General features: G+C 43.8%; 1 protein-coding gene across 1 annotated transcript in view; it reads right to left on the bottom strand.

Moving 5' to 3' along the window:
• The window catches only part of TRABD2B (TraB domain containing 2B), a 249,856-nt gene that overhangs the window by 36,489 nt on the left and 202,442 nt on the right, over positions 1–10,925 (bottom strand). Inside the window, exon 5 of the mRNA XM_057390513.1 lies at positions 3,334–3,424. Coding sequence (XP_057246496.1) covers positions 3,334–3,424 — 91 coding nt within the window. The remainder of the gene's footprint in view (positions 1–3,333; positions 3,425–10,925) is intronic.

Genomic DNA, 10,925 nt, shown 5'->3' with positions numbered 1-10,925 from the left:
CCACTTAAATATTGTTGAAAAATAAAGATCAGACTACTAATCATGTTGATAAGAGTAATAATAATACTGTTCTAGAAACAAAGAGATTAAGGAAAAGGAGTATTTGGTTTTTTGGAGTGACAGCACTGGTAGTAAGTAGGACATAGCATGAGTGTTTTGCTTTCATACAATGGAGTTTCTTACTTAACCTGAGAATAATTGTCCTGCAGATCACTGTCAAGAAATCTTTAATATTCATCCAAAACCACCCTCAATTTCAATCTGATATACCTCCAGACGTTCCTGTGTGCCAGCTCAAATTGTTCCTCTTCATTCTTCTGCACACAGTCTGTCCACAACACTCCTTTTTTTGAATTCCCTTTGCCAAAACATAAGCATGCAGCTGCTTCAGGTTTTTTCCAACCCTTGCATTTTTTCCATGTGCTGTCCACCCCCACCAAACCCTACATTAGAATCCAGCTGATCTTCCCTGAACACTGTCCAATTCTTCAAYTGTCAATGCCAGAATGCAATGCAGTGGGCTTGACTCATTTATACAACTTATTTAGAAYTAAAGCAGAAATGTCTCTTTTGGGCTTCAGCACAGGAGAGAAATACCTCTTCTTTCATGTATGGCTCCACAAGAATCAAGATGAAAACACCTGCATCACTGTAACCCATAAAACAATTTCTGCTTTGCAAGCAACTCCAAATTTGTTGAGCTTCTATTTGTTTGTTCTATGAATATGTTTTGTTAATACAGTCACTATAGCAAAATGGTTCCTCTTCTGGGCCTTTCAAACTGTTTTTAATTGTTTTTATTTCATCTTTTAAAAAGAAAAGAGAAGAGTAAAAAAAGAAAGCAAGACAAAAATGCAAGGTTCCTTAAGACTCTCGATTATAGCAACATGACCTAAACAACATAACAACTATTAAGTTGTTGTGCTATCAAATTTTGTCATAATGTGTTTGGCTAGACTGTCTTTTGCAGCTTGCCCAGAAATCATAAAATACAAGCTGTTTAAAAACAAAAAAAAAAAAGGGAGAAAATTGTTTTCAGCAGCCTCCTCATTCCTAAGGGGAGCCCCAAGCACTTCTGATAGCTACAGCCCCAGTTACAGGACACCAACACAGTCCCTGATGTGCAATTCTGAGAGTCTTTTTTCCTTCTAAAGGCAGAAAGCTGTTTCCTGTGAATATATTTAAATGCTCTYTATTCACAATTTCTATAGTTTTCTGCTGCTCTTGCACCTTGAGTAATRAAGTCTAGTGGCAACTCTGGCCTTTTAACCATGCAGTTTATTTTTCTTTCTTCATTCTCATCTAGAACAGGCAGAATCTACTTTATCATCAGACCACAGGAAAACTCCCAGAACATCTAATCTTTATGGAGGGCACTCATGTGCTCCCTCTTGATGCCATCCAGTATCCCTGCACAACAGTTTAACCTTCAATGAAGTTTTACATGTTCAATGTTCAGAGCAGATCACACCGGAAAAGGTCCAGGCAAACCAGCCCAACACGATGTTTGGAGCTGGGAACAGAAATTATCCAGTGTGGGACAATTCAGCTGAGAACACACACACTGATCCAGCCAGAGCCCCAGCCCTCTTGCTATCAGGTAAATATCCCCCCAAGGACTGACAATTTTAGGGAAGACATCACAAGCAGGAGACACTGCTGCCAAGGCAGGGGAATGTGAACAAAGAAGTGCCCTGCTCTGCAAATAAGTCAACATTAAGCACTGGCTTTCATTCAAGTTCCTGCCCCATCCTTTATTTCCAGTCTGTGATGATGTGTACAGACATATCCTAACGCTACAGAGAGCACAGACTATTCTTGGACTTCTCTCACATTACTGCATCTTTAGTTCTGCTCAAGGGCTTGCAACAGCCAATAAATTAATAGTTTCACAATTTCCAGTTGAAACACTTTTCACGGGAAGATGATACTTTCAACTAAATGAAAATTGCTGAAGAAAGTGCCTGCTTCCCTGAGTGGAAAGTTTCTTTGTCAGAAACCTAGGAATGGTACACTTCAGCTTTTTTACTTTACTTTGCTTGGTTTTTCTGTTTTGCTGGGGTTTTTTTTAAGTTGGTTTTAGTGAAAAATTTCCAGCTCCAGCCTGTTACAGTGTTTACTGTTCTTCACAGCACCATGTTGACTCTTCTCCCTCTGCCAAAGTGCTTCTTAAACCTCCTCTGAATATATGCTCTTCCTGGTRGTGTTTAACAGCCTTTTCTTTCTCTTTTCCCCATTGTTATTTAAGACGATGCTTTTATTGCTCAACAGATTCCAAGAAGCATTTAGGATAAATGCTCTGTCAAAGAACACTTATGTACAGTTGAGCCATATTATATTCTATATGAATCACTGCGGATGTATCCCAAACAAGGTGGGATCAGCCAGATTTTCCAGCTAGATTACACACAGCTTTTTCAGACATGGTCTACTACCTCTGCCATTAATCCTCCTCATTGAGACTCACCTCGTTTTTGGACTGTGTCATGTCTGCCCACCAGGGACAGGAGCATGCTGCTAACACTTTCTCCTAATGAGGATAACAATCCTATGACAGAGTAGTCTTGGCCAAATTTTATCTGCAGAATGTAGGGGAAAGGCTGATTTCGCAAAGCGAGATGGTCTCTCATCATCCCTCATGGTTTTACTGTCTGCRATTTCTTCAGACAGAGACCTCATTTAAATGGCCAGGAAAAAGAAAAGTCTACGGGATGAAGGAAATCTGTTTCATCAGCTAATGACAATTTTGTGCCATATTTTGTTTTATACTAATGAAGATTGCCAAGAGCCTGTTGATCAGTCCCTCTTGCGTGCTTTACTTGACCAGATAGATGGAGGAACTCAGGGAATACTGAATTGCTCTCTACCTGCCCAACACACTTTCCAAGGTGCATCTGCCACATTAAAYGTGGTCCTTCAGGAAAAACTGAAATTCCACCTGAAGAACAGCAGCCTGACAGAAAGGTCTGCAATGGAGAAGCAACAAAAACCTCATGGTGAGCAAAAGGAAAAACAGCTCTGGGGGAAAATGAGCTGAATGAGATATTTCTTTAAAGAAACCATGGCACTTCTGAGCTGGTATAAYGAAGCAGCTGTGATATAAATAATGTCCCCAAGTGGAAAAAACCCACAAAAACACCAGCCACTCAGGCTCCATATGTTTCCAGASTCACACAATGGATGCTTTACAATGAACTTTTTGTTTGGAACTTGGGTGGGAAAGGGAGGTTCCTCACCCACCTCCTATACTAATGCGATAGTCTTGCTTAGTCACGGAAAAAGGGAGAGAAAAAAGGAGAGAAAGTGATTAATAATCTGTGGGCAGCTGCTTACTTTCCAATTGGTTGTCCAGGAGGGGTGTGCTCCACTTCAAATCCTGCTTGTCTCAGTACATCAATCACAGTGTTGTTACCCAGGAAGTGACCTAAAATACAGGTAGAAAATAGCACTGTCAATCAAACTACTCCTCTCACTCACTTGAGATTCTCCTGTTGGAACAGCAGGTTTGGGAGGCGAGGGTACCACAAACTAGACCAGAGAGAGGGACAGCAAACAGACCAAACACTTCATTCTTCCATCTTATTTATCCCTCCCTCCCTTTACATTGCCAAGGGACTGGGTGGACAACAGAAAACCTCGATGGATTGCTGGTCTTGCCTTTCCACTGCAGCCATTTTTAGTACATATACAGATTAAATAAACTCCTAACATGGATATCAAAATGACCCTGCAGTGGTATTCCTAGGGCTTTGACTCATGAAATGGAACGATCCTGACCATCACTGTTCATGGACATCTGCTCATGAAGAGGCTCTGAAGCTGCAGTGCTGTGACTAAAACCGGTGATTCAGGAATTGCCTCCTCAGCCATTCAGCACCTGCASAGCAGGGCTGGGAGGAGCTGGGATGGTAACCTTATCTCTCCCAAAACATGAAGATTTAGTCCTGTAATTCAGGGCTCTTTGTTCGAAGTGTAAAGGTCACATTCCTGTTCACAGGAGTAACAAAGAGCCCAGCAAGTACTGCAGCGTGTACACGCCTTGAAAGAGTTTACTTAAGGGAGTCCCATACACTTGAAGTCTGAACCAAATCCCACCRGAGTCAATGGGAGCCCTCAAAGGGCTTTGGGCACAGACTCAATAAAGCAGTGTAATCCAGCCAAAGCTTTTAACTCATTGTCTGAGTCCCACACTGTTTGCAGGATGGGTTGGATACAYAGAATAAGGAAAGAGAAGTCCATGAACAGATTTATTAAAATTCAGGCAGCACTGTAATCTGTCTCCAGCTGCATTCATGACTGACCCTTGAGGAAGGACAGAACAATCCTGCTCCATGATGTCCATTAGCTTCCATCTCTGCAGGGCTGGGCAGCCCCCATTTACACCCAGTGCATCTCACTGCCAGCTCTGAACAGACCAATCCACCAAGAAATTGCTCAAACCTCAGCCTCCACCGCTCTGAGCCCTGTGGCATCTTGGAGCAGGGAGTTCCACCGCAGTGCTGGGTGTGAGAACTCGCTCCTCRTGTGTGCTGCTGCTTGGACAGGGTGTGCTCTTGCCTTAAGTACAATGAAAGTGCTGGCAGGAGATGTTTCTGACTGCCAGGCTCCGTGGCAGAGCCGAAGTCTTTGCATTTAAGGAACCAAGGCAGGCAGGATGTGCCCGAGTCCCTCCCTGCGGACACTGCTGTGTGAGGAGCTGGCACAGCCACCAGCAGAGTCACCCCTGGGATCCTTCACCCACGCTGCACAAAGTCCTGATGAATTTGAGAGCAGTTCAGCCCCCAGAATTCACTCAGCCTGCATCCCTCTGCTCCCGCTGCCAGCAAGGGCGCTAACTCGCCTCAGTTGTTGGAATGATGTCGCTGTACGGCTTTGAGCGCAACTTGCAARCGCTGGTAAGAGCTTTTAGCCAAAAGACATTTCTTTAAATGATTAAATGTACATTTGCAGAGCCCTGGTGTGTTCCAGGATTCCTCCACTTCCTTTCAAGAAAACTCAAAATTTGATTTTCCCCTTACTAACTTACTTACAACAAAAGCCAAAGMAGCAAAGAACAGTCCCAAAAATGTGTTATACACCCTCAGAGATTCAAGAAATGAGACATTTGTGAATGATTAACTGGATTTGATCATATCCTGTTTTTTTATGCAGTGGCCAAGGCAAACAAAGGTCCCCATTCTGTCACTGGCAAAGTGACACTGAGGAACCGAAGTCAAAGGTATCAGAGTCCGAGATGTTTCCGAGTCCACTCTGTTTTCCCTGAACCAGATGCCAAAAGATTTCTTAATGTAAATAATTGTCCTGAATCCAGCAAATCTTTGACATCATGACAGCAYGAGAGAAACCCATTTTAACTCTTTTTAACCCAGGGAAAAAAATAACTATGAAACAACTCTGAGTCCTCTGTGCTGGAAGGAACACTAGATTCCATTAAGTTATTTCATTTTATGTCCTCAGTCCAAAACRTACTAAAATATTTTCAATGCCCCAGTTCAACCAAGAGAACAGAAATAAAAAGAGGTAAAAAATCAAAACCAAAATCCAAATTTGAGCTCATCCCCAAATAATTCTCCATTCCACATACATCAACAGAGCCTGAAGCCTTAATAACTGCTAGGAAATGGCATGAGCAGGTCTTTGCAAAGCTTTACATTTACACTCCGCCTAAAGTTTTACTGTTTGTACTATCCCATGTATGTGTACATGTATAATTCTGCTGAAATTTTTCAAAAACTTCTCTTCCTGGCCTGGGATAAACCTCAAGAAAGTACAGTGAAAATTTAATGCATCTAGAGACATATCAGACAGGTTAGAGAGACAGGGGAATGATCTTGMATTTCCATCACTATTCCCTCTTCAATCTAAACCTGAATAAACTATTCTTAGAGTATTAACCAAATTTATCTTGACAGCTGATGAAAACTGGATCCGAGAGGTCAGAACATCAGCTGCCTTGGGAAATCCATGGAAGTGGAAAAGGAGAGAAAGCAGACAAAAGATTTTCCAGATAGGGACCTGAAGAGAAGGTTTGCACTTGGGCATGGAGATGCGCAGAGCAGCCACTCCTAACAGCTGAAGATTAAAAAAACCCAGGTGTGGATGCAATCCTTCCACTCTCTGAGGATAAGGACATACTCAAGGGATTTGCTTGAAGACAAGACCCAGTGGTAAACATATTTTGTAGTTTGAACACAAACACAAACAGGCTGGAGTGGCSAGTGTGGCTGCTGCACTTAAGAGGAGATTTCTTATTAAATTTGATGAGGCCAAGATTACTCTCCTTTCACTCATGCCTTGTTTTTTCAAGACAGAGGATCTGGAGACAGTGGAGRAAAACATTATACAGCATGGCTGCTAACATTAATCATAGACCTTCCATCCCTGGTTTGCTTTTTTATTTTTAATTAYGAACTGTGCTTTGGACTACACAAAGCAGATCCATGYAATGTGTTTCCTTATCTCCCCAAGGTTTCATTTTTCACTGGAAGAAAGAAAGAATAAACCATCACTTTGGAGGGTTTTTTTTTTTTTTTTAAATAAAAAACATGTAAAAAATACATGAAAAATATGTGGTTTCCTTAACACACTGCTGAAGAAATGCATTTTTTTCCTTTCTCAGTGGAATATCCTGATGCAGAGAGAAAAGACGCTTCTCAGCCAGCTCTTGACAGCCATGTATTTTCTAATTGACCACATAAACTAAAGCTCTCCTTTACCATTTCAGACATCCTCAACAATAACCTACGCATCAGGTTGCATCCCTCAAAAGCGAGATGAACTTGGGTGTTCCTACACAGAAAAATTATAAGCGCGTTTTGATGAGAGAAGCAGAAAAAATGGTTTTAAGCAAATGCTATGTACTTTATCTAGGTTTAGAGATCTACTGCAAATTACTTTGTCTGTTCGTTTTGCAATTCTTTGTCCCACGGCTTAGAAGGATAGAGAGGTACAAAGGAGCAGGAGATAATTCCCTCACAAAGGACCTCCATTGCCAGAGCCTTTGAAGTTGTGCTAAAAAAGCCTTGCTAGCCCATTAGCTGACACACAGCAGAAATCTGAACTGTTTCCATGMACACTACAAGCAGAGCTATTTTCTGCACAATTAGTCATAAAAAGGGCCAATGTAAACTGTGTCGGGAGGTCTCAATTCTTTACATTCTCCACTCGGTGAATCAGACATTATGTATAACRTTTTGTTGCCATTTAGACCTTGGGCTGCAGCCTCGATTCCTCCTTCTCCCTCGGTGCTGATTCTCAAGCTCTTTGGCAGCACCACGGTGTTTATGGTAGGAAGGGTTCACAAAATTAGCGTAGGCAAAAACGCAAATGGCTGAGAGCTGTCCCTTCACAGTCAGGGCAAACACTCTGTGGTTCCTCTGCCTGCTGCCTCCGAAATGGCATCACCCATTTCTTTCATCCTGACAGTGGTCAAACTGAGTATTTTGGAAGCTGAATGATRAATTTGTCAAGATGAGGCTGTAGTAAGGAGCTACAGCAAACACTCCACGCAGTGACTATCTGAATTTGCTGATTTCTCTGCTACAGCATTCCATTCTGACCTAACAGTCTCTGGGTAACAGCAGGAATTTACTGGGAACCACATGCCATCCCACATTACTCTCTCCCCGCACGACACACGTTCCAGACCCATGGTGGGAAATCAGTTTTGACGATAAAACCCTCCAAATTTTTAGTCCCCTTTTGCTCCTTGTCCAGCATCTTCCTTTGCTAATAAACAACTTGCTTTAAAAACTGGAGGCTCTTCAGCCTTTCTCATGATGACCCRGGTTTAAACCACAACCACTACCAGACAGCTGCTCCTCTCTGTTCTTGAACCACTTTCTTCCTTTAAATCTCTCTCTAGTAGTAAGGATGGCCTTGAATAAGGAGCAAATGATGGATCTGTGCAGATCCTGCTCTTGCAAGCTGGATCCTGATGTACCTGAAAGATGCCCCAGCCAGAGTACCCCTGTGATGTCAAGTGTCTCATCAAGGAATGACACCAGGTAATGGATTAGCTGGGTGACATGCAGACCTGGGCGCAAGTATGATGTTAGGACTGAATATTTTGATTTTAGATTTTACTGATAACTTGAACAAAATTCATGCTTGTGGGTATCCAACAAGGGGATTTTCTGGAAATGGCTGRAAGGACCCCCATGTCTCTCTCCCAGTCTACCCCAGTTAGCATGAAATTAAGTGAGCCATACCATGCCAGAGGATGAGACACCGCCCCACCACGCCTCAGACAGACCAGATGTCACAAAAGCTTCTCAGAGGTTCATATTCAGGCTTGAAACAAGAGCTCTGTGGGTTTTCTAAAGAAAAAAGGGACTATCACCTTCCAGAAAAGTCTGTCACCCCAGGTTGCTGGCTTTTGCTCTGCCTCAGGACACGGTTTTGCACTTGGAAATTGCAGCTTTATGCAAAAAGCTGTGAAGGAGAGCTGGAGATGCAGGGAACGAGTTTTCCTCCTCCCCTGTTTGGCAGCAGCATCCAAGCCCAAAGCATGCCTTAAAAAATAYTTTGCACAAGCCACGTGCAATGGTCTTGTAAAGCAGGCTTTCATCACAGCCTCCTTACATCATGCCACCCCTTCTCCAAGCAGATGGAGAAATCATTTTCTTCTCGTTTGATGTTGTTATTCTATGCAGTTGTGAGGAACTGACTCACAGCCACTTTTGGACAGTCACGGGAATCGGAGCAGGAACGCATAAAAAGCCAAAGCGTGCAGCATTTCCAACGTCCAGCAGTCCTCCCATGGCTCCCCTTCATTCTTTTCTTGCATGTAATCACCTCTCTCCCCTCTCACCCGAGAGCACTTACAGAGCAGGCTCTGGAGAAAGGCCACACCGTAGCCAGAGGGAGAAYGGAGCCACGAGGGGCCACAAGTTGAGGGGGTTATTCCGGATTGACGCCAGGCTAATAGAGCCCAGATTTGTGCATCCCTGGGGTGTCTCTGAGATCTGCAGTGCAATTCTATACTTGGAGCATCTCAGTGTGAAGGACAGACAGATTCCCACACACTTCTATTTCCCTGCTGCCCCACAGTATGATGAGCTCCCCTCGTGTTTCCCTTCTGGATCTTCCTTTCTGAGAATCCCTCCTGTTGGGGGTATGGAGCTATTGCTGAGGCACTCAAATGTCACACCATGGTATTCCTTCTCTAGGAGCAGCCTGGAGTGCTGTGCACAGTCCTCAACAGGCTCAGCTTGAGCTGGGACAGAGTTTACCAGTTTGGGACTAGCTCCATGCTGGCACAGCTCTCCATTTCCAGACTCAATGCAGTGCCGTAATGTGAGCTCGGCAACTCAGTTCTCTGCTGTCTTCGAAGTGTTGGAGCACTTTCCCTACCAGACTTGCCCTAAACATATGTGGTAAACAATAAAATGATTTTTTTTTGGAAAATAATAAAAAAAAAAAAGCTCAATTTTCTTCCAAGTCTAAACCAGCTGTTTCACTTAGGTTAAAAAAAACCAGCACAAGCAAGAGCTGAAGTGAGGTCACCTCCCAAGCATCTCCTGTGGCCTCTGTGTCAGTCTGTAGCTGCCTCAAACATTTCYAAATGAAGGGATGGGCACCTCCACAGAGCAATTCATGCCAACACTCAAATACCAAGTTTGGGAAGACACAAGCCCTCTCTGCAAGCCTCCTTCCATTGACTATGTGAGATTAAGGAGATCCTTTAGCCTCTGTGCCTATCAGGCATGGCATGATGGCCCATCAAACCACCCTGCTACTGTCCAGAAGCTTCTGAACACTGCACACAGCCCATACTTCTTCCCAGTTTCCCTACTTCTCTTTTCTGCCTTTTCCCCCACCTTTCTTGTCATGACAGTTTGCAAAGGGAGCTGTGTTGAAATGGGTTTTGGTTGGTTATAGGGCCATTTGCACTGTTTCCAATTCTTGCTTCACTTATGTGGCATCAGAGGACTTCTCCACAGAGAGAAGGTCCAGCAGAGGATGATTCTGACGGTGCATATTCTTAAARAAAACTTAGAATCCCTCTAGACTCAAGCAACAAAGCCTGGAGATTTGAAGTGCTTGTTCTGTAAAATGCATTGGTTGTGTTTGCTGGTATAAGCTGCACCAATTTACCAGGGCAAAAAATCTGCAGGAGGAAAATTGTGTGGGCGGGGCAGAAATAAAAGTTTGATTTACTTCGTCCCCAGGCTCCACTCTGAGTAAAGGCAGGGCTTGCCCATTCTGAGACACTGCACAGAGGATGGTTATTGGCTTTTTCTCCTATAGCAGAATGCCACGACTAGAYGTGATTTTCTTTTCTTCATTGTTTTTATGTATTTTACTATTTTTTAAGGTGCATGCTCCTCACTGAACCATGCCATTGGGACTATCCCTTTCTACAGAAGGATGCGATGGAGCTGTGTGGCAGTGGTGCAGCTGTGGGACAGGGAACATGTCTCTGTGTCCCTCCTGGGATCCTCTCAAGGGCCACGCTCAACACACAAAATCTTGGGAACCTCACCCATCCCYAAGACTGCAGCAGAAGAAAAGAACACGRGTCTGAGGACAACCTAGAGAAAAGSCAGCMTCTCTGAGAGTCCYCTCAGGGTGCTGGAGGCATCTCTGGGACCGTCAGATCCCCCAAGTGCAGACAGTCTGGTGTGAAATTTGTGGATTTAACCTACAATGTTCTTTGCCAGCTGTCATCAACACCTCAAGCAGTGGGGAAACTGTTGAGGAAATGCAGCCTCTTTTTTTTCCCAAGGTTGCTCATTAGGGCAGACAGCCCTGTGCCACTTGAAGCACAGTTATCAGCTCTATCTATCAGTTATCAGAAGCTGCTGCCGGCTCCCCGGACAGCCGGGGCAGGGCAAGCAGCCTCCGAGAGAAGTGTTTCATATCCCATCMCAAATCCCCTGAGCCATCCCAAACCAGCCTGGAATGCACATGGACCTGCTTGC

Source organism: Malurus melanocephalus, unplaced genomic scaffold, assembly GCF_030028575.1.
Source record: "Malurus melanocephalus ecotype Western Australia unplaced genomic scaffold, MMel_1.1 scaffold_28, whole genome shotgun sequence".
NCBI classification, from domain to species: Eukaryota; Metazoa; Chordata; class Aves; order Passeriformes; family Maluridae; genus Malurus; species Malurus melanocephalus.
Note: the sequence above shows the minus strand (reverse complement) of the source record. Positions and strands in the feature narration are given on the sequence as shown.